At 47.4% G+C, this 21,934-nt stretch overlaps 8 protein-coding genes across 8 annotated transcripts; 3 read left to right on the plus strand and 5 right to left on the minus strand.

The window, feature by feature from the left end:
• Nucleotides 1-902: 902 nt before the first annotated feature.
• On the minus strand, nucleotides 903-1,677 carry METBIDRAFT_190442 (uncharacterized protein). Its single transcript, XM_018854832.1, has one exon. The coding sequence runs from the start codon at nucleotides 1,514-1,516 to the stop codon at nucleotides 1,127-1,129; it is 390 nt and encodes a 129-aa protein (XP_018712178.1). The 5' UTR covers nucleotides 1,517-1,677; the 3' UTR covers nucleotides 903-1,126.
• Nucleotides 1,678-3,426: 1,749 nt separating this feature from the next.
• On the plus strand, nucleotides 3,427-5,664 carry SOK1 (Sok1p; the record flags this gene model as incomplete). The annotated part of the gene is made up of 3 exons (XM_018857542.1): nucleotides 3,427-3,763; nucleotides 3,992-4,079; nucleotides 4,206-5,664. The coding sequence occupies 3 exons, from the start codon at nucleotides 3,427-3,429 to the stop codon at nucleotides 5,662-5,664; spliced, it is 1,884 nt and encodes a 627-aa protein (XP_018712179.1).
• A 108-nt stretch (nucleotides 5,665-5,772) lies between these two features.
• METBIDRAFT_190588 (uncharacterized protein) lies at nucleotides 5,773-6,585 on the minus strand. Its single transcript, XM_018854835.1, has one exon. The coding sequence runs from the start codon at nucleotides 6,392-6,394 to the stop codon at nucleotides 5,882-5,884; it is 513 nt and encodes a 170-aa protein (XP_018712180.1). The 5' UTR covers nucleotides 6,395-6,585; the 3' UTR covers nucleotides 5,773-5,881.
• Nucleotides 6,586-8,181, minus strand: METBIDRAFT_190545 (uncharacterized protein). Its single transcript, XM_018854834.1, has one exon. The coding sequence runs from the start codon at nucleotides 7,939-7,941 to the stop codon at nucleotides 6,778-6,780; it is 1,164 nt and encodes a 387-aa protein (XP_018712181.1). The 5' UTR covers nucleotides 7,942-8,181; the 3' UTR covers nucleotides 6,586-6,777.
• A 504-nt stretch (nucleotides 8,182-8,685) lies between these two features.
• On the plus strand, nucleotides 8,686-9,596 carry METBIDRAFT_32150 (uncharacterized protein). Its single transcript, XM_018855991.1, has one exon. It carries the CDS (start codon nucleotides 8,845-8,847, stop codon nucleotides 9,274-9,276), a length of 432 nt encoding a protein of 143 aa, XP_018712182.1. The 5' UTR covers nucleotides 8,686-8,844; the 3' UTR covers nucleotides 9,277-9,596.
• A 386-nt stretch (nucleotides 9,597-9,982) lies between these two features.
• BUD7 (exomer complex subunit) lies at nucleotides 9,983-12,489 on the minus strand. Its single transcript, XM_018854833.1, has 2 exons — nucleotides 12,241-12,489; nucleotides 9,983-12,184 (listed from the first exon to the last, which is right to left on the minus strand). Exons 1-2 carry the CDS (start codon nucleotides 12,270-12,272, stop codon nucleotides 10,048-10,050), a joined length of 2,169 nt encoding a protein of 722 aa, XP_018712183.1. The 5' UTR covers nucleotides 12,273-12,489; the 3' UTR covers nucleotides 9,983-10,047.
• Nucleotides 12,490-14,312: 1,823 nt separating this feature from the next.
• On the minus strand, nucleotides 14,313-14,798 carry METBIDRAFT_41552 (chromatin modification protein; the record flags this gene model as incomplete). Its single annotated transcript, XM_018857423.1, has 1 exon — nucleotides 14,313-14,798. One exon carries the CDS (start codon nucleotides 14,796-14,798, stop codon nucleotides 14,313-14,315), a length of 486 nt encoding a protein of 161 aa, XP_018712184.1.
• Nucleotides 14,799-20,389: 5,591 nt separating this feature from the next.
• METBIDRAFT_42056 (thiamine diphosphokinase) lies at nucleotides 20,390-21,337 on the plus strand (the record flags this gene model as incomplete). Its single annotated transcript, XM_018857491.1, has 1 exon — nucleotides 20,390-21,337. The coding sequence occupies one exon, from the start codon at nucleotides 20,390-20,392 to the stop codon at nucleotides 21,335-21,337; it is 948 nt and encodes a 315-aa protein (XP_018712185.1).
• Nucleotides 21,338-21,934: the final 597 nt, after the last annotated feature.

Genomic DNA, 21,934 nt, shown 5'->3' on the forward strand with positions numbered 1-21,934 from the left:
GTACGCTGGGCTCGCAAGTGCGCTTGGAGTGATGGGCCCGGGCAGTAGGCGTGGGTGTGCCGAGGAGGTGTATTTGGCGGAAAGGTGCGGTGAGCAAAGTGGGCAAATCCAGACGGGCTCCACGGGAGCAGGCCGGAAAAAGAAAGCACAGGCCGGAAGCCTCTTTGGCGCCCGAGCCTAAGCGCACGGCCATGGAGGGATTCTGCACCTGCCAGCAAAATTTGAGATCCCGCTCACAATGGCCATTTACTCGCCCCGCATGACGGCGATTGCAGGCAGGCCAATGCCCGCCGATCCTGCCCGGCCTGGGGCCTCCCTGGGCCAGCGGCACTGGTCCTGGGGAACGTGTGCAGAAACTGGCGCCCGGGCTGTCTGCACGGGCAGCGAACAAGAAAAACCGTTTTTGCAATGCACTCCTCGTCTAGAGCGAAATGCTCGACGCTGATTCGGCCGCACAGTGACGCAATCGTCGCAGCGCTGCCGAGCCGCCCGCGCGCTAAGGAGCCAGAGACAGAACGACACACCAAGCCCCGCCGCATTGGGCCTTTGGATAAAGGAACGGGTTTCGGGGTTTCTGGCCGTGCGGGGGGCATGTTTGTCTATGGGCACAAAACAGTCCCCTGGTTCTTTTTCGGGCCGGCGCCGCCCGGCGCAGGGAGGCGGCGCGGCCCAGGCCATCGGGCTTCGCCGCCTCCTACTAAGACTTGCGCCTGTCCCGCCTGACGTGGCCCTTCGCCGAGCTTGCGTTCGCTGCAGCACAGCCCATATACCGGCGGGCCCGGCATGTAGCACGCGTCTGTGCCGTCGTGCTTCGATCAACCCTGTGTGTGGCGGCCTGGGCGATCGTTCTGTTTTCACCCGCGCAATGCGGAATCCCAGCACGAAAAGTTCTAGGCAAACCGGCCTGACGTTCCGAAGCACAGGCCACGAAGCCCCACCCAAAGCACTATAGTTGGAAGCCCCAGCCGCCCGAGGCTCGTTTGTTTCGGCTAAAAAGCTAGTGCCGCGTTCTGTGCATGCTCTTCTCGCTCATGGCTTCCCCTTTGTTTTCCCCCATCACTCAGCGAGTACGAGAGGGCAGGACGTATACGGTGCTCCTGCACCCAGGGCCAGCTTTAAAATAACGTCATGGGACTAGGTATGCACGAGCAGCGCCGTCTGCAGGCACCGGCCCTTTTGAGAGCGCATTGCGACTTACGAAGCCAATGACAAGGCGAGGCTGCCCCGCGCACACGGGGAAGTGGCGCGAGATTGCTGCACGCTCAGGCTTTTTTCTGATTTGAGAGCACCGATAGGGGAAAGAGCTGCATGAAAATCTCTTCCACATTCCCCTTTTCCGCCCGTGGCTCCCGGTACGACCCTCATTTAGCCCACTCTGGTCCCGTGTTGCAGTGGGGCGGCCAGAGTATTGGAGACAGAACTTTAGTCCGAACGTCAATCTGCTCAAACACATGAGCAATGCTGCAGGAATTACGACATGGAATGGTATCCTATTGCATGGATGGGGTGAGCTCATCCAGCGTGCTTGTCATGACGAGCGCGGGGGAGGTGGGGAATGCTTAACTCGCCTGTGGATGTCTTGGCACATGTTCTACAATAGATCGTGGCCGGCCAAGGCTTAACCAAGTCATCGTTCTCCTGCAGGGGACGGGGTTGGTGTGATGCATGGGTTATGTTTTAGTTGGACACAGATCTTCGCAAAGAAAAAAAAAACTAGAGTTTGGGTTCTGGGAACCTTAACTTGCCTCCCACTACTGACGCAGCGAAAGGATGACAAACTCTGGCTGTTCGGGGTCCTAGAAAGCTTGGCACACGGGGCCCGGTTTTCGGTGCGCGATTATTGCGATGGAAATCGAAGCATGTTTGCCACCTGGCTGTTTTGGCAGAGCTCCCTCGAAATTCGCCGTGTGCAGGGGGGATGATCGAAATGGCCCTGCGCTCTTCTCTGGACGAGGAGGTCTAAAGTACCGAGCAATCGAGATCGCCGCAGCAGTAGCGGCAGCAGTCTGAAACAAGCAAAGAAACGCGGAGCTGTGTCGAAACTTCGTATTCTTCTTCGGTGCCGGCCTTCGGTTGATTTGCACCCCAAAGACTTCGGCTTCATACGCCCACCCAGCGTTCCAGGTTTGTTATTTTTTGTCTTTTTTGGTTTTTGGTTTTGGTTTTGGTTTTTGGTTTTGGTTTTGGTTTTTTGTCTTTGTTTTTGTCCATTTTTATTTTCTTTGTGTTGTGTTTTTTCGTTGTTTTCACGCAAGATGCTCGAGTCTCATTCGAATTTCCCGAGAATCCCGAAACGAACCGGAGTTACGCTCGGTCGGTGTAGCTTGTTTCTCGCAAATTGGTGAAAGGCTTTTAATTATGACTTGCGAAAGCGGAAGCGCTCGACAGAAAAGTCGGGCGAACCCGCGCCACTCCAACCGATAAGATATGCCCTGCGTGCGACGCCAGCTCGTACTTTTTTCGAATTCCCCGTTCATCAAAATTACGAAGAACGTCTGTGGCAAGATTCGTTATTTCGGCCTCGCACAATCGTTCGCCTCACGGCTTTGCTTTCTGGCAACAGCTTTCATTCGTTTGTGCCGGCCGGGCTGTGCTGGGCGGCGAGGTTCCGATTCCTTTCCTTTTTCTGCAAAATGGTCTGGCCCCCAGTCGCTAAGCCCTTCGGTGCTCAATCCAAGACTTGTCGGAGTCCGGCTGTTGATCCTGTCTGGCCGCGCCAATAACGAGCGCACCGATTTTTTTTTCCTCTTTCGTCTAGTTCTTTTCGTCGTTTCTTTTTCTGTCCTGCTTACACACCTGTTCCCTCCCATCCTCACAGGCCTTTGCGGCTTTTTCGAAACCTGCGCTTAATCGGTCATCCCTCAGACATATCGACTTGCCTGTGTCATCCCTTGTGCCTCTCGATCCCTTTTCTTTTCTTTTCTTTTTTTCTTAGTCTATTTCTCATTCTTTTTTACTTCTATAATACCATCCACATTTCCTTTGCTTTCTCACGCCATACGCCCTTCCATCAACCATTCTACTTGAGCCGAAGTCCTTTTTTCCGCCCGATCCTCAAATACCCGCCTTGCCCCCTACTTTCTTTTTTCGAAACACTCCTCACTTTGACAATACGTTTTACATTCAGTCCAGGGAACGCTTACTTATCGGACGCTTTTCCTCCCCAGAACTTTTGCCCCCGTACTCTGCCCTCACCTACCAGAGAGCAAAATATCCAAGGCGCCCCCAACCGCTTCTATTCTGCCCTTCCAAATCGCTGAGCGAAATAGACGCCACCCCTTCCGACGCAACCCCCTTTTTTTCCCGCCCGCTCGGCAGTCGACAGGAAATCTTTTCGGGCGGCTTCTGGCATACACCAGGCGTGACCCATATTAGCTGTGGCTTGACCGATCACCCAAAAATTGGCAAAATCACACCAGACACAGCATGACGTCCCAGCTCAACAACACAAATGAGAACCAGGATCAGATGCTACAGGAAGAAACCTTGCGCCCCGTCTTCTTCGATCTGCCTTCCAACAGGGGCTCTGTCAGTGTGGGCTCCTCCAGCGAAAAAACAAAAAGAGCAAGGCTAGACGCTTCCGTGATCACGCCGGACGACGCCTCTGCTCGGGACGCCGAAGTGCCTTCCTGCAACGAGACCCCCGTCGGGCTGCATGACCCCATCCCGCCCTCGCTGACTCCGCTAGACATCAACCACCATCGCCACCACGCACAACTCCACCACAGGCATATTCTCCTCCAGCATCATATTCTCAGTGGCAGTGGTGCCGACAGCGTGTGCCCCGTCGATACTACGGTCAACAAATTCCCAGCATCTACCGCCTTGAATCAGACGTCCACGTCCTCGCCATCCACCTTGCATTTCCCGGCGGCTTCGAGAGAAAATAAGCCCGTTTTCGAGCCAACGTTCGGCCCCAAAAACTCGGCTTCCAGAACTTTTCATGCCGGCAAGAAATCTGCGCGGCCGATGGTGGTCTCGTCCGCTGCAGCGTCTTCCTTCAGCAAGTCCCCGAAGTTGTTTCGCCGCTTCCGCTCGCGCTCCTTGCCCATAATCAACTACACATCAAGGACACATGTGTTGCAGCAACAGGCTCTTCCGCCGCGCCCTTCCAAACGTAGTCCCGGGGTCGTTGGAACCACCAATCTAGACTCGGCACACAAGGCGGCAACATTGCATCACAAGAGTCTCCACCCGCCAAAAAGTTTGGCATCGCTCACATCTGCGGCACCTTCACTTCCGCCTATCAATTTGCAGTCACTCAAAGAAATTGATTTGCATGAAATCTTGAAGAACCCTCAGTTGAGACATGACATTCTTTTCGACCCACAACTTCAATTCAGACCAAACTTGGATGGTGACAGGGGAAGAAGAAAGAAGTCTGTCATCGAAAGATACTGGGCAGAAATCGAGAAGGAGTGCAAACAATTCTTCGATGCCAGTGTCGCCTCTGGGTCCCAACCCGCAAAGATTCATCGGTTACCCGCATTGTTCACCACCTTACGCGATATCTTGATGTCACTTTTGCCGGGCAAAGATCGTGCTCCAGTCAACGAAATCATGGACATGGATTTGGCTGTGCAGCAGTTTTCCCATGGCTCATTTGATTTTGTGGCGATGGCCCACTGGCTCGGAGAAGTTTTCAAGTCTCATTGCGCCCCCATGAGAGATCAATGGGTATCCGATATGATTTCAAAATTCCAGGAAGCAAGCAATGAAAATTCGGTAGTTAAGCTTGTTCAAGGTTTGAGGTCCATTTTCTCCATCTTGGAAGCAATGAAGTTGGATGTTGCAAATCACCAAATCCGTATTTTGAGGCCTGTTTTGATAGAGACTGCTGTCGATTTTGAGAGAGACTACTTCAATCAACTCATCAGCCACTGCAAGATTGACATAAAGGACTCCTTGAAATGGTTTGCTCAGAACTGCCTGAAAATTTTGGGCGCAGAGAAAGATATCACTGTTGGAGACCACAAGTCCGTTCTCACCTCTTCCATAATAGATCTCCTTTCGTGTCGCAACATGGCCACTGAGTTCCCTTCCACTTTAGCATTCGACCACACCAGATTAATTTTATTACGCGCAGATGTCAGGCAGTTGGTGTGTGTTCAATTATGTGTTGTTTTGTTCAAGCAACTAATCTCAAGTTACGAGTCTGCCTCTAGCTACAGAGCTTTTAGTTTGCAAGTTGAAAACGTTACCAGAGTCCAAGAAGAGATCTTGGCCATCGTCACCGATGAACATGGAAATGTGAAGTGGACGCGAAACATCAGAGCAATCGCGATTCAGTTAGTAAGAAACGTGGTGAATGATCCATCGAGCGCTTCAGTCCAGTCGACTAAGTTACCACAACCATTGATTGATTTCAGTTACAATTGGCTCATCAAACAGATTCAACCAAGTTCTGATGTGTATGGATTGATGGAGGCAAAAGTTTTCAAGGATCTTATTCACGAAGTGGGGCAATCCATGAAGTTTGAACCCACTGCGACGCAATCAAACCTGGGTATAAAGATCGCAACCGGCAAGCTGAGCTTGAAGCACAAGAAGTCTGACTCTGAAATGACGGGTATTGCAAACAGGATATCCACCTTGATGAAATTTCACTGGGACGTGTTCGGAGACTTTTATCTCGAGTATATCAAAGATCACAAACAATCCTGAGAAAACAATGTACACTACACCACAACTGATTATCACGGCTAGCTTGCGTGACAAATTTGCATTTAACGAAATATAAAGTACACAATTTTGAAAGTTTTAATATACATGATGAAGAACTAAAATTTGTAGGATTATCAAACTGCAAAACAGCCATTTTCTGAATCTGTCTTTGCTTTTTGTGGGGTGTCGACCCAGCGCGCCCCGTTGTTTCGAGCACTCAAAGCTCAACCTCCAAGCCGTTAATGGTGCAGTTGAGACAGTCCAACTGCAAAAGATGTCTAAGCTTCATCTCTATAAGGGGCAGACTATTTGAGTCATTGACTATGCGATCAAAAAGCCAATTTGATATTTGTACATCTGACAAGTCGGTTTTTTGGCTCTCCTTTTTGTCCCCTCGGTACCGGTAGTAAAGATTAAGAACAATCTGGTATTCCTTGTTGGAATGGATCAACACAAGCTCTAGCTTGCATGTAAAATCGGAATACCCACCGCTTTCTCCACCGTCGTCAGGGTCATACCCATCAAAAATTCCAATGTCTCTCAAATGGAATGCTAGGGCTCTTGCTATTCCCACCGCTGGGTCACTTGGAGCCTCCATTTCCACATACTGGGAATCTAGAGCAACAAGTCTAGTTTGCTTGAGCCACGGAAGCGACAGATTGCCATCTATCGGCTCGTATGATAGCTTTTTTCCCGCAGTGTTATCAGACTGATAAAAGTGAAGCTTCATATGCTGCTGAACGATGACGGGACTGAAAAGAAAATGAGCGAAAGACGAAAGTCAGGATTGAACAATGTGTGCCAGCGTCGCGTGGACTTTGAGGTCAACGATAAGATAAACTTCGCGTCTCTAGAAAAAAAAACCGTGAAACGTTAAGAATTCACATAAGCTCATCGTATGTCGGTGAAAGGCCCAACACACACACCAATCCATACGCACCGTTCACACCAACCACCACATACACACCGCACCGATGTACGCCTCTGTTTCTTTCGCAGTCGAGGTGAGATGCAGTCCGAAGGGTCCCACTTGAATTGCTTGAAACCTATGCACCCTGAAGCGCGTTCCGAATAAGGCGAAACTGAACCTTTTAATGGCTAAAGATTTTTGCGTTACTTCGCATCGCTAACACTTCGCTCCTCCTTTGCGCTCACTTTGTCAGCAGTAGGTGCATCTGCATCTGCCGGGCCGTGCACACTGGTTAGGATGTCACGTGTATAGCCGTCCTGCTTCGGTCCGCTGTCATCTTTGTCTTTACAATCTGCACCCGCCACACTCATATCGGACGCGCCTGCTGGTGAATCTAGCAAAGCGATTTCTTTTGTCTCGGAACTCATTTGGCCAAGAGTCTTACTGAACACAGAACTGTCAGTGCTCGATGTTTTGGAGGACCCGATAGTGCCCGTAGCGTAGGCCAAAGACACATGTTTAATGGGTATTCCAGCTGTTGTGGAATGCATGGGTGCAGGTATAGTTTCCGATTCTGACTCCTCCTCTATCGTCATCTGTAGCCGTGGCGGAACAGATCTGTATCTGTTGTCGCGTCTTTTCTTGAAGCCATCCTTTTTCCTATGCTTTCGGCGGTCGTCAGAAACTTTATACGTCATGAAACTGTAGCCGTCATCATCTTCGAAGATCGCGTTACCATTTAGCTCCGCGCTTTCGCGAGTTGGCGAAAACATGAAGTTGGGTTCGGTTTTCACTTTTGGTACTTCTTCAAGGATATTTTTATGCTTTGGTCTCTCTGGAGACTGCTTCTTGGGTGAAATTTCAGAAGTTTCCACCACGGAGTGTGGGTCTCTTTTCACTCTTTTCCACTCAGGTGCATTTACCGGAGCCTCGCCAAAGCGTTTCACTGCGGATTCGTTTTTCGTTTCTCCAATGCACAAGATCCGGGAAACAATACTGATGTTGAACCCAGCTACCATTCCCACAAATGTCCCAACAAACATGCTAACCATGAAATAGTGGATGGAATGATACAAAAATACGTGGAGATGAGGTAGCAAGCCAACCGCAAGTCGATAAAGCGTCAATTCCACCGGCACCAAAGTGTCGAAGTGTATTTCTGTGACTTTCAAAACAGGCAAAAGCGGTATGTAGATGAACCCATATATGAAAGTACGAAAAATAAGAAATATTGGAATGAGCAAAAGGTGGTTGACAAGGCCGTAGAAGAAGCGTATTATGGGGAACACCACGCCAGTGAACGGGAATAGAATGAGCCGATGACAAACCCTGACGGTTATACTCACTGCTGAAATCACGAATTCCATAGTGGTGAGATGTGATGGGTTTCCGTGTGAACTTTGTTGCGTGGAGGGGTAAGTACTATATGCGCGGGGTCTACGCAAAGGCTGGGTGCGTATCAAGTACTATGCGACTATCCCTATGAAGTTGTACATGGATTGAAAGGGTGACGAAAGGAATATTGGGTACAGATTCTTGGATGATAATTGATGCCTGCTTGGTCCTTTAAAAATATACGCGGGATATCTTGGAATTGTTTCAAAGAAAATATCTTTTTTAGCAAGTGATTGTCGGGGAATCAGTTTGGCACTTTTCTCAATAATTCTCAATAATTAAAGTGATATGCTGAACCGGACATATCTTTTTCTTCCACAAAAATTCGACAGGCCCAGGTCAGTCCACGGTAGTAGCAATGATTTATCTTACGACAACCACATACAATAGAAATGCCGCGGACCAAAAAAATAGTCGATTTTGCCAGATGTTTATTCTCAGACTGTTAACGTTCACGAAATTTGGACTGACCACCCGTCTCGTGAGAAGCGACCGCTACTCCCCAAAAGAAACAACAACAGCAATAACAACTTTAATGATGTAGGAATTGTGACCGATAGACAAAAGAATTCAAACAATTCACCTTTTGCCTCCGGGGCCTTTGACATTGGGGCGTAGAGAGCTTACGTTGTATTAAATTGCTCACTTCACTGCATGGTGACACCAGGCTTATTTCACCTATCGCAACCTCCTGTTCTCATAGGTGGAACTAACCTCCTTCTCTAATCAAATAGAAACATGTCGTCCAAAATCCCATCCTCGTTCGACGGAACCAACGAGCTCGATGTAGAGTATGTGAAAACACTCACGTATTATTATATGTAATCTATTCAATTGCTGTTTTACATTCATGTGTACTAACTCGCGACAGTGAAATGGACACAATCCAGAAGCTTGTTTCCAAGAGCAAGCAGCAGCCCTTGGTGCCAATAGGAACGCTTTTGACAACGGCAGCCGTGATACTTGCTGCCAAAGCCTTGAAACAAGGAAGAAAACTGGACACTCAGAAGTACTTCAGGTACAGAGTTGGCTTTCAGGCTTTTACACTTGTGGCGTTGGTTGTTGGCGGCTATTACTACCAAAAAGAAACAGCCGAACAAAAGAAATCGCGCGAGGATCTTGCCCGGGAGAAAGCCAAGGCAAGAGAGCTGCTTTGGATCGAGGAGTTAGAGAGAAGAGATGCCCTTATCCAGTCGAGAAAACAGAGGTTGGAGGAATCCAAAAAAGAGCTCCTCAAAGTTGCGCTGGAGGGATTTGAGCAGGAGAGATCCCAGGCCGAGTCTGAGGACAAATCCGAGGAGTCATAGAGAGTCAGTCTTTTCGCCTGTAGAGTCCGGTTCATGCTAGTTCTTGTTCATGATCGTATGGTCGGCATGAATGCAGACTTTGGAACTGTAAATAGTTAACGATTCACGTATTGCACTTGATTGCCGTAGGCGACTTTGGGGGCAGAGGGGGTTCTTGGAATCTGGAATTTTCTTGCAAGAGGGAACTCTGGTCGCAACTCACTTGCTTTTCTTATTTGGATATGGCTCTGAAGCATCCACAATCTGTCAGCTGGGTTAGACATTTGACGTTGAAAAAGACGAATCGAAGGATAGTTATGGACAATGCTCCTGTGGATAAAAAAGAGAAAATATTTGAATCTTAGGCACTTGTAGAGAAACAAGCACGTCTTTAGCCATGACGTGAAATTTGCTGATCGCACGTGACCCAAAATGGGGCGATGAGACTTGGCACGGTGCTATCCGAGTTGGAGTTGCAACGCGTGATATGGAAGCGGTCGTACATAAGTCGGTTCCTACTTGATAAAAATAAATCGGCGGCGAGCCAAGTCTCGAAGGACCCGTTAATTTGCGTGTCTTGCCTCCTTCGCTTCATTCTAAAATTCCTCAAAATTGCAGCGAGTCGAATAGTAGGCAATTGTTCATGGCTTCCGCATCACTAGTCGTCAGGAAACATTCCTGTCGAAATTGGATGAGCCATGGAATGTATGAGCCAAGCATCAAACGTCCAGGATCAGTTTTTTCATACTGCCAGCTGGTTTTTAAAAAGTCTATCACGTAATTGATTTCTTCTTAGTTCTCCACACCCTGAAGCTTGTATTCTTTGGCGAAGTCATACAAGCTTTCCATCATGTGAATTATTCCCAGACTGGACGAGCCTTCAGGCTGGTTGAGCTCATGGGAGTATACGGCTTGAACCACTGATTGGATTTTAATCAAGCCTTCCTTGGCTACCAAATCGGTGAACGTCTGAATCAAATTAGGCGAGAAATCGTTGTACCACCTGTGGTTCCATACCAAGACTTTAATGCATGCCTCAAGGATTTTTTCGTTTAGCTGGTTGATCATCTTTGTAAGATTGTGGTTGGCGGACTTCCCCAAGTCAGCCACGTTGGTTTTGGAGATGAGCTTGGAGCGTTCCAACTGGTAGTACTTCAACAACTCCCTCTGGGATTTTGCCGAAAAACGGCCTCGCAAGGCATTAGAGAAAGCGATTGAGCCCTCTTTGTAGTGCTTCAACCTAAACGCAATCAGCCCCAATATCTCCCACTCCAACGTTGATTTCTTGTACTCCATCTGCTGTGCTTGCGAATGAACGAACTCAGCTTGCCACGTCGTGTACGCCCTCAAGTCCTCGTAGAGCAACATGAACAAGTTATCCAACCAGCGCTCGCAGAGTCTTTTTTTCTTCAGCTCCATGTCGAAATTGGTTTCTTCCTTCTTGGGCGCGTCTCTTGTAGGCGACTTTACCGCCATAGTCGAAGCGTCGTCGGGAACCGTGATCATGCTGGCGTCAGGGGCCATATCTGGGGCAGCAGCAGGGCACGCGTCTGTGGAAGGCTGGGCCTCGTCTGGGTTGCTCTTCACGGAGTGCGTGCCGTTGGTGCGTTCTTTGCGGTACTCCTCTTCCATGACAAAGACCTTGGCCCTGTGTTTGAGAAGCGCCTCCCATCCGGTCTTGACGGCAATGTCTGTGAGCAACTCGTAGGCTTTGGCGAAGGTCAGTTTCAAGTTGCCTGCGGGCAAGTTGTAGAACTGGGGGTCGAGGTTTTTCTGCTCCATTGCAATGGAGGCGCTTTGTAGCTTGGACACCTCGTCAAGCGTGACGTCGACCGGGAAGGGCAAGTGCAAGTCGTCGCCCTTGAGCCCCACGACCCGCTTCAAGTGGAAGTTCTCTTTGTTGGAGTTCATCGGACACGAGTTCAACGTGAGCAAGGCATTTTCGTAGTCGTTCATTTTCGTGTACACCTTGACGAGCGTGGCCCAGGTTTTGAATTCCGAGGGCGACGCCTGGACCGCCTGGCGGGCCAAGTGCAAGGCCAAGTCGTAGCGTTTCTTGTCCATCAAGAAGTCAGCCTCCAACAACAAGAGCTCTGCGTCGCGGTTGTTCGCGTCGATTCCCCGGTGCATGGTCTGCACGGCCTGGATTTCCTCGTCCTTCATGAGCAAGACGCGTGCAATCAAAGAGACCACGGCCGGCTCCTGGGCCTCCAACCTGCGCAACACCTCCAACGCCGCGTCGTAATGCTGGGTCAATTGCACGCACTTGAGAAACCCGTCCACGAGGTAATTGGCCGTCACGCTCGGCTGGGGGACCTCAATGCCGCAGCCCAACTTGTGCCCGTCCCAGAAAAGCTCCTCGAACCCGCCAAGGAAGTTTGCCAAGAGCTCCTTGGAGGCCTTGCCGTTGGCAAACGGGTTTTCCCTCCTGATTTCGACCAAGCCGCCCACTTTGTTGGCGTCGTCCTCGTCCGAGTCGAGCAAGCAGCGCACCATGGAAGACACGAAGGTCTCGAGCCACATCCTGTCGGTGCTGGCCAGGGGCAAGTTGTCCGGGACGAGCTTCCCGTCGCTGGCCACGATCTGCGTCTCGAATTTGCCGGGGATGTGCACGGTCACACGCACGTCGACCCTGGAAAACGCGTTGAACGAGCAGTAGGTCAATTGCGGCACCTTCCAGTGTTTTTTCTCGCCGAACCAGTACTGAGACTTGCAGGTGATAAGCGTGGCCAACGCCTGCAAATGGGCGGCGATCGACGCCGAGTTCAGCGTGTCGATGCCCGTGAAATAGAGGAACGTGCCCACCTCGGTTTTCAGCTGCGACAGCACTTTCTGGATGCTGCACATGTCGGCGGGGCCCAAGTCGTAGAACGATTGCAAACGACCTGTGCGTTCCACCACGGACGCACCTAGGTACTCCTCCACGGCTCTTTCGAAGTTAGTATGGGGCGGGGAAACGCGGCTGTTGGGTAGAGGAAAACATACTCGGGCACGGACGCAATTGATTTGTGGATCATGGGGACTGGCGGAGAAGCGTGTGTGTTTTTTTTTTTTATTCTGGCTCTGCTGGCTGGTTCTTGTCTGTCTGCTTAGGCGTGCGGAGACTCAGACACCCGGAGGCCCAATGCAGGCTTGGGATACAGCCCCGTTTCGAGGGCCGGCCAGGGCCCGTGCACACGAAAAAAAAGGACGGCCAGTTAACTTGTGATGGCTGCCGCTGGACCCTGAAAAAAAGGGGGCAGAAAAACGTAGACTCAGTTTCTGGCGGGGGGAGGTGTAGTGACCATATTGGTTGCGTCAATTGCGCTCGCAGTCTTTATTAAGGGAATAATGAGGCCCTCTGATGGCCCTGGAACATTTTGTTTCGCCCGCGAAGATCTTCTGTTCAGGGGTGTTGGCAGTACGGGAACGGAATGAAGATTTGTGGCCATGCTTGCACATGCGCTGCCTGTCTAGCGGGGGCATGTGGCCATGGATGCTGTATTCTGGAGTGTTGCATGACAGAGTTCCAGTATAATCTTTACATCTACAAAAGCTACTTGCTGAAGTAGTAAACAGACATTAGTATTACACATGAAGAGATTTTGCCCGACCAGCCTGTTTTTGTAGTTTGACTTATACTCTTCGTGTTGACCAGTATAATGCTTACATCTGCAAAAGCCTTTTGCTATTTCAGTAACAGACAGCAGCGTCATACAAAGAGGTTTCCCCAGAACAGCCTGTTTTCGTAATGTATTAAACACTCTCAGTGTTAGCCAGTATAGTCATTTACATCTGCCAAAGCTTGCTATTCCTGGAAAAAAAAAGCAGCATTATACGAAGAGATTCTACCCGAACAGTCTATTCTCATAATAATTTGCATCTACAAAGCTACTTGCTATCCCAGTAAACAAACATCAGCGTCATACAAAGAGATTTCGCGAGAAAAATCTGTTTCGGAGTTTGACTGAACACTCTCAGTGTTGACCAGTATCATCTTTACATCTAAAAAAGCTTCTTGCCATTACAGTAAACACACATTAGTCTTACATATAAAAAAATTTTCATCAGAACAGTCTGTTACATAGTTTGATTGAACACTCTTCGTGTTAACCAGTATAATCACTTAAATTTACAAAAGCTAATTGCTAATACAGTAAACAAACATTAGTGTTACATATAAAGAGGTTTCACCAGAACAGTCTGTTTCGTAGTTTGACGAAATACTCCGTCATTGTTGACCAGTATCATCATTTACATTTAAAAAAGGCTGCTTGCTGATGTGGTAAACAAACAGGAGTTTCGTACCAAAGATTTCTATCAGAAAAGCCTGTTTTCGTCTCAATACTCGCGTCAGGGTTGCTGAGTGTTAGTTGACCATTGTATCCATTCACCTCACGAAAAAGGCTGCTTGCTAAAAAGGAAACAACTAGTCGCATCGTATAAAGAGATTCTACCAAAATAGCCTGTTTCGTAGTTTGACTCACTATTCCGCCGGTATTGCCAAGTGCTATATGACCAGTAGAATCATTTGCATATACAAAGCTTGCTATTCCAGACAAACAGCAGCATCACACCAAGAGCTCTACCGGCTGTTTTCGTAGTTTAGCGTAATACTCTCCGTGTTGGCCTATAACCATTTGCATCTACAAAGCGACGTTCCAATAACAGAAAGCAGCGCCCAAGACTGTTCACCAACAGCCTGTTTGGGCAAATCAACACAGCTGCCCAAAGGCCAGCACCGGTCTGCAACGTCGGCGGCGCCCCTCCGGCCGCAAAAATGCCGTCCCGGCCATACCCGGGACAGACCGCTGGATAGTCTGCACGAGTAGTTCAAACACTCCAGTCCACGGAAAAACGCACGACCTGGCGCAGCGCGGGCCCACGGGAGCCCAATTACCACTGCACACGGCCTCCGGCGGAAGGGCGCCTTCGGCGCCGTGGTCCCTGCCGAAAAAAAAAAAGAGTCTGCCGCAGGCAGAAAGAGCCCTGTTCGTGGCACGCGTTCGGACGTGGCCGCGGCCCGCCCGACACGGCCGCGGCATGTGCCCACGACCAAGGCACCGGCCCGGCGCCCGCTAGTGCTTCCTCCGCTTGCTCGCGTCGAGGTCGCCCCTCTCCTCGTCCAAGCTGTCCCAGTCCTTCGCCGTGAGACAGTACTTCTCGGGCGGCAAGTTGAGCCCCCACTTGGGGATCACCGGCGGGAGGCTCTTGCCGTTGCGCTCGTGCGCCAACTCCAACATGAGCTCCTTGGCCGGCGCCGGCTTGAACTGGTAGTTGGTCTTGGCCGCGATGGCCAAGCGAATGTCGTCGGTGTTGACCGCGGCGGTCGCCTGCGAGCTGCCGTTCGAGCCGCGCGCGTGGTCGCCATACGTCACCGCGTCCTTCAACACGGCCGAGGTGTAGCGGTGGGCAAAGTCCATGAGCTGCAAGGGCACGTGGTCCTGGTAGTTCTGCACGCCCTGCGTGGCGAAAATCAAGTGGAGGAGCCGCACGTCGCGGGGCACCACGGCCGGCTCGGAGGCCTGCGTGGCGCCGGAGAGCGAGGGCCCGTTCTGCGTCATTTGTGCGGCGTGTGGGGGGCACCTAGGGGTGTATTTGGCTGGTGCTTGGGAGGCCGTGGGGCCGCGGGGCGAGGTTTTGCAAGTATAGGGCCATGCCTGGGTGCGGCGGGCATACAGGCGCGCGCTGTCCCGCCGTGCGCATCCTAATAGATTATTTCGTTTCTATCAGGATCAATACTCGGGGCTGCCAACGGTGGTTCTGGCGCTTGGAGAACAGGATGAGCGCCGCACGAGATGGCTGTGAGGGGGTGGCCCGATTCCTCACCGCGTGACGAACGTAGTGTGCCTTTTGTCAAGTGTGTTCATTGTTATTGTCCGCGTATTCTGGCACATCCGGCCCGGGCCCTGTGCGGAATGTCGTTCTCTGGAGCGGCGCGCCTTGTTGAGCTTAGCGGCATGGGGCAGTGAGGGAGAGACGAGGTGAGGAAAATGAGCTCGGAAGATGAATGGATATGTACTAGAGGACGATGAATGAGTAGTCTCAGAGGAGGATAATTTGAAGGGTATCAGGGGAAATATAGATAGATCTTAGAGGACGATAAATAAATGAAAGGAAGATGAATGAATAGTATCGGAAATCATTCAATGGGTATCAGGGGAAATATAGATAGATCTTAGAGGACGATAAATAAATGAAAGGAAGATGAATGAATAGTATCGGAAATCATTCAATGGGTATCAGGGGAAATATAAATAGATATTAGGGGAAGATAAATAAATGAGAAGAAGATGAATGAATATATATTAGAGGACGATGAATAAATGAGAAGAAAATGAGTAGTATCAGAGGAGGATAATGTGAAGGGTATCAGAGAAAAAATAAATAGATCTTAGGGGAAGATAAATAAATGAGAAGAAGATGAATGAATATATATTGGAGAAAAATAAAATGAAAGGAAGATGAATGAATAGTATTAGAGGAGAATAATTCAATGGGTATCAGAGAAAAAATAAATAGATATTAGGGGACGATAAATGATTGGTATCAGAGGAAGATAATTTCAAGGATATCAGAGGCAGATGACTGATCGCGTATTGGTATCAAATGATGGAAGTTGTTGTTAGTGCGAATGGAAAAGATAAGGCGATCGGTTGTGGGTGATGGAGAAGAGAACTCACAGATATCAGAGGAGGCAGATTGATAATTCAGAGGAGATGATTGATTATTGGCATCAAATGATGGAAGTTGATAATAATAATGGAAATAATGGAAGGTATATATAGAGAATAGCGGGAATAAAAAAGTTTAGAAGATGAATGTTGGTGCTAGGGGGAGATGATTTGATGGGTTTCAGGCAGATGACCGCGTATTGGTATCAATTGATGGAAGTTGATGTAGATAGTGCGAACGAAGAAGGATTAGATGGTTTCATGGTAGCGGTTGAAGATAATTGATATCAGAGGAAAGTAATTAGTTCAGAGGAAGATGAATTATTAAATTTCCGAGGAAGGTAGATAAAAGATTTCAGAATAAAGAAAATAATCATCAGAAAACGGTGAATGAACAAATATCATATGAAGATGAATGAACAGACATCAGAAGAAGACGAACATTCGATATCACAACAAGGTGAAAGAGAAGAAAGTAGACCAATCTATTCAGAGGATAATAAATTTCAGAAGAAAAACCAAAAGACATCAGAGGCAGATAGATCAACTGATGGGCATCACAAGAACATAATCCACAACAATACCAATGAAACGATAGCAGCGCCAAATAAGTCATAGATATAAGAGGAGGATAAGCTCATGGAGACAAGAAGATATCAATGGATATCAGAGGAAGATAAATTAATATCTACCAGAGGGAGATGAATGAAATTCACCAGAAGAAGGCAAATTAAGTCATTCGGAGGAAATTAATTTAATGGATATACAAGAGGGTAAATGAATAGATTTCAGAAGAAGGTATTTTCAATAATTCAGGAAAAGATGAATAAATCGATACCAGGGGAATGTAAACTATTAGATATCAGAGGAAGATGATTGATATCAGAGAAGAATAAAAGATGTCAGAGAAGCATAAATGATATCCGAGGAAAATGAGTTCTATGATACCAGAAGAAGATAAATTAAATAAGACCGTAAGAATAAACTATATATTCGGGGAAGATGATTGATCCAGAGGAAGATAAGTTGATTGATACCAGAGGAAGATATTAGCTATCAGAGTACAATAAATTAAAAGATATCAGAGAAAAACAATAGATATCGGAGGAGAATAATATATATTAGAGGAAGATGAATCAACAGTCATTAGAGAAAGAGATTATAACAGAGGAATATGAAAGGATAATCAGATGGTAAATAAATAGATGTCAAAAGAAGGTAAATCAATTCGTTCAGAGGAAGATAAACTCATGACATCAGAGGAAAACGATTGAAAACTAACCAGAACGAGAGAAACCATTTATTTCAGGGAAAGACATATCAATGGATTCAACAAGAATGTGAATAGTTAGACATCAGAACAAGAAGAATCAATTAACTCAGAGGAAGATAAGTTTAGATACAAGAAGATAGTTATCAGAGGAGATAGATTAAATAATTCTGAGAAAGATAAAGTGATAAATATCAGAGAAAGATAATTGAGATCCGAAGAAGATAATTGATACCGAGAAAATGATTTAATAGACGTCATAGGGAAATAATAGATATCAGCGGAAGATGAACTAATCGTATTAAATGAAGATACTCAATATCAAAAGATAATAAGTATCAGAGAAAGACAATATATGTTAGAGGCAGATAATTGATACCAGAAGATCATGAATTTGATATCAGAGGAAAATGGATTAAAAGATTTCAGAGAAAGATGAATAATTGGTGTAGGGTGTTTAATAGACATCAGAGGAGGACAAACCAATAAATTTTGGAGAAGGATAGTTGGTACCATGGGAAGATGAATTAATGCCAGAGAGAGAAAATTGATATTTATCCGAAGAAGCCAAGAAATACTAGAGGAAGACAATACATATCAGAAGAAGAGACTATGTATCAGGGAAAGATACATCAGGGGAACATAATTGATATCGAGAAGAATGAAGTAATTGATACCAGAAGAAAACTTATTATCTGATACTAGAGGAAGATAATGATATCGAGGGAAAATGATTTGATAGATTTCAGAAGAAAATGAGTTATTAGAGGAAAGTAACAATAAAAATTAGAGGAACAATTAATAGATATAAGGGAAAGATATTGATATGAGAGGAAGATAATTCATACCAGAGGAAGATGAATTATTAGAGGAAAATAAGAACAAAAGTGAAAGGAATAGTTAATAGATTTAAGCGAAAGAAATATATGAGAGGAAGATAATTTATAGACGTCGTGGAAAATAATAAATTTTTGTATCTGAGGATAATAAAGACAATTAACAGACGTGAGCGGAAAATAGTAGATACAGAGGAAGAGGAACGAATGAGGATACTAAATTTCAAAAATAAATACCAGAGAAAGACAATAGATCTTAGCGGAAGAAAATTGATACCAGAGGCTGATGAATCAATAGATATAGAAGAAGACTGGAGTAAAGAGGAGTTGTTGGAGGAGGGTAAAAAATAGACATCAGGGGAGGAAAAATTAATCGATTTCGGGGAAGAATAATTGACATCAGGAGAAGACAATAAATATCAGAGGAAGATGAATTACTAGATGTCAGAGGAATATATCAGAGGAAGGCAAGAGATGTCAGAGGAAAATGAATTGATTGATATCAAAGGAAAATGAATTGATTGATATCAGAGGAAAATGAATTGATTGATATCAGAGGAAAAAAATTTTAGAGCAATATATCATTAGAGGAAAATGAATGGATAGATATGAGAGGAATAATTATTAGGAGAAAATGAATTAATAGATGTTCGAGGAGAATGAATTATTAGATACAAGGGAAATATCATTTGCATCAGAGAAAGATACATCGATTGATACCAGAGAAAGAAACTTTGATAGATTCCAGAAGAAGATAATAGATACCAGAGGAAAATTAATTAAGTGATATCCGAGGAAGATACTAGATATCAGAGGAAGATGAATATACCAGAGGAAGATGAAGTATTAGAGGAAAATGATGATAAACATTCGAGGGATAATTGATAATAAGATTGATATCCGAGGAAGGTTAACAGACGTCAGCGAAAACAATAGATACCGAGGAAGAGGAACGAAATAAATGAAGATAGTAAATTTCAAAAGAAAGTAAAAATACTAGAGAAAGACAATGGATGTCAGAGGACGATAAGGATATCAGAGGATGACAACTTAATTGATATCAGAGGAATGGAATAAGAGATTTCCGAGAAAGATGATTATTTGACGAGGGTGAATAATAGGCATCAAAGGAAATGAACTAATCGATATTTGGGAAAGATAATCGACATCAAGGGAAGACAATTAATATCAGAGGAGGATGAATTACTAGATGTCAGAGGAATAAAACCAGAGGAAGACACTAGATATCAGAGGAAAATGAAATAACAGGTTTCAGAGGAAGATGAATTATTAGAGGATAATAATAGAAATCAGAGGAACAGTTAATAGATATAAGCGAAAGAAATATATGAGAGGAAGAGAATTTATAGACGTCGCGGAAAATAATAGATATCGACATCCGAGGAAGTCAATTAGTGAACGTCAGCGAGAAATAATGGGCACCGGGGAAGAGGGACGAAATTAAATGAAGACAATAAATGCAAGAGAAAGACAATAAATATTAGAGAAAGACAATAAATACCAGAGAAAGACAATAAATATTAGAGAAAGACAATAAATATTAGAGAAAGACAATAAATATTAGAGAAAGACAATAAATACCGGGGAAAGACAATACATACCAGGGAAAGACAATAAATACCAGAGAAAGACAATAAATATTAGAGAAAGACAATAAATACCGGGGAAAGACAATACATACCAGGGAAAGACAATAAATACCGGGGAAAGACAATACATACCAGGGAAAGACAATACATACCAGAGAAAGACAATACATACCAGGGAAAGACAATACATACCAGAGAAAGACAATAAATACCAGAGAAAGACAATAAAAATTAGAGAAAGGCAATAAATACCAGAGAAAGACAATAAATATTAGAGAAAGGCAATAAATATTAGAGAAAGGCAATAAATATTAGAGAAAGACAATACATACCAGAGAAAGACAATACATACCAGAGAAAGGCAATACATACCAGAGAAAGACAATACATACCAGAGAAAGGCAATAAATACCAGAGAAAGACAATACATACCAGAGAAAGACAATACAGGTCCCAGGAGATATAGCGACCAGAAGATACTAAGATACGGAATAGGCATTACCGGGAGCTAGACGTCGACACGACATAACGCCAATCATGAAAGCCCAACGAACCTACAATCCCCACGCCGCCCAAATGCCACTGCCAAATGCCACCGCCAAACGACGCCGCCCGCGAAAAATATACATAAGCACGGGCCGCCCGACCCGCCCGGGCGCGGCCGTTCGTGCACCCAGCCAACATCCGCGAAACCAGCACCAACCACCTCCACCAACCACCTCCACCTCCACCACACACCATCCGCCCGCACCATCCACCCCCACCATGTCCGTCACGGAAAGACCGGCCGATTTCCACGTGCACAGGCCGGCCGGCCCGCACACACACCTCGAGCCGTTCGCCGCGTTCGAGCGGCAGAAAGGCCCGGGCACCTCCGCGCTCGTCGTGTTGAACACGCCGCTCCACCGCGTCGATGTCCGCGCCCTCTGGGCCCACTCGCCCGTGCACGTGTGCGCGGACGGCGGCGCCAACAGGCTCTACGAGTACTTTGCCGACGCCGCGGAGCGCGCCCGCTTCGTGCCCACGTACATCACGGGCGACTGCGACTCGCTCCGCCCCGACGTCCGGGCGTACTACGAAAGCAGGGGCTGCACGGTGATCCCCCAGTACGGGCAGTACGCGTCGGACTTCATGAAGGCCATCAAGGTGGTGCTTTTGCACGGCTGCGCGGCCGGGCGGGCGGCGCTCCAGCTCCCGGTCGAGCCGGACGCGGGTCTCGACGGGCTTGTGGAGCGCCTCGTGGAGCGCCCCGTGGGCGCCGACGGCGCGCCGCGCACCACCGCCGTCCACGTGGCGGGCGGCGTCGGCGGCCGCCTCGACCAGACGTTCCAGCTGATCAACCAGATGTACGCCGTGCAAGCGGCGCACGCGTGGGTGCACGTGGTGTTCTTCACGCCGCAGGACGTGGTGTTCTTGGCGCCGCGCGGCGTGACCTACGTGACGTACTCGGCGCGGGCCGTGTTCAACGCCAGGGACAGGGTGCCCCGGTGCGGGCTATTGCCCTTTGGGCGGAGGACCGTGCTCAGCAGCCGGGGGCTTCTCTACGACGTGGCGGGCTGGCCGTCGGAGATTGGCGGCGCGGTGTCGTCCAGCAACGGCGTGTGCGGCACCGACGGCTTTGTGGTGGAGAGCTCGGAGGACGTGGTGGTCAGCGTGGAGGTGAGCCGGGCCTTGCCGCGGCCGCCGAGCCCCGTGGGCCTGGGCTCTCGATGACCTGGGCTCTCGATGACATGGGCGCTAATTGGCATAGTCCTTATTGGCATAGGGCTCATTGGCATGGGTCCTAATTGACAAAGGTCCTTATTGGCATAGACGCTAGTTGGCATATAACTTATTGGCATAGGCCTAATTGAAATAGCCCTAATTGGCATAGGCCTTATTGACATAGGCCCTAATTGAAAGAGGCTTTATTGACATTGGCCTTATTGGCATAGGCGCCAATTGACATAGACCTAATTGACATATCCCTAATTGGCATAGACGCTAATTGAAATAGTCCTTATTGGCATAGGGCTCATTGGCATGGGTCCTAATTGACAAAGGTCCTAATTGACAAAGGTCCTTATTGTCATAGGCCTAATTGAAATAGCCCTAATTGGCATAGGCCTTATTGACATAGGCCCTATTTGAAAGAGGCCTTATTGACATAGACCCTAATTTAAGAAGGCCCTTATTGACATAGCCCTAATTGGCATAGGCGCCAATTAACATAGGCTCTCATTGTCATAGCCCTTATTGGCATAGACCTTATTGACATAGACCCTATTGACATAGGCCCTAATTTTAATAGGGTTTATTGACTTTGGCCTT

Source organism: Metschnikowia bicuspidata (genome assembly GCF_001664035.1).
Source record: "Metschnikowia bicuspidata var. bicuspidata NRRL YB-4993 chromosome Unknown METBIscaffold_3, whole genome shotgun sequence".
NCBI classification, from domain to species: Eukaryota; Fungi; Ascomycota; class Pichiomycetes; order Serinales; family Metschnikowiaceae; genus Metschnikowia; species Metschnikowia bicuspidata.

What these genes read in the sequence shown, in the direction of transcription:
- METBIDRAFT_190442 (XM_018854832.1), bottom strand. Translation starts at nt 1,516, where the DNA reads ATGAGCTCACCCCATCCATGCAATAGGATACCATTCCATGTCGTAATT.
- METBIDRAFT_190588 (XM_018854835.1), bottom strand. Translation starts at nt 6,394, where the DNA reads ATGAAGCTTCACTTTTATCAGTCTGATAACACTGCGGGAAAAAAGCTA.
- METBIDRAFT_190545 (XM_018854834.1), bottom strand. Translation starts at nt 7,941, where the DNA reads ATGGAATTCGTGATTTCAGCAGTGAGTATAACCGTCAGGGTTTGTCAT.
- METBIDRAFT_32150 (XM_018855991.1), top strand. Translation starts at nt 8,845, where the DNA reads ATGGACACAATCCAGAAGCTTGTTTCCAAGAGCAAGCAGCAGCCCTTG.
- BUD7 (XM_018854833.1), bottom strand. Translation starts at nt 12,272, where the DNA reads ATGATCCACAAATCAATTGCGTCCGTGCCCGA. An exon ending in TCAATTGCGTCCGTGCCCGA is followed by an intron (nt 12,185 to 12,240) that starts GTATGTTTTCCT and finishes TAACTTCGAAAG; the next exon opens with AGCCGTGGAGGAGTACCTAG.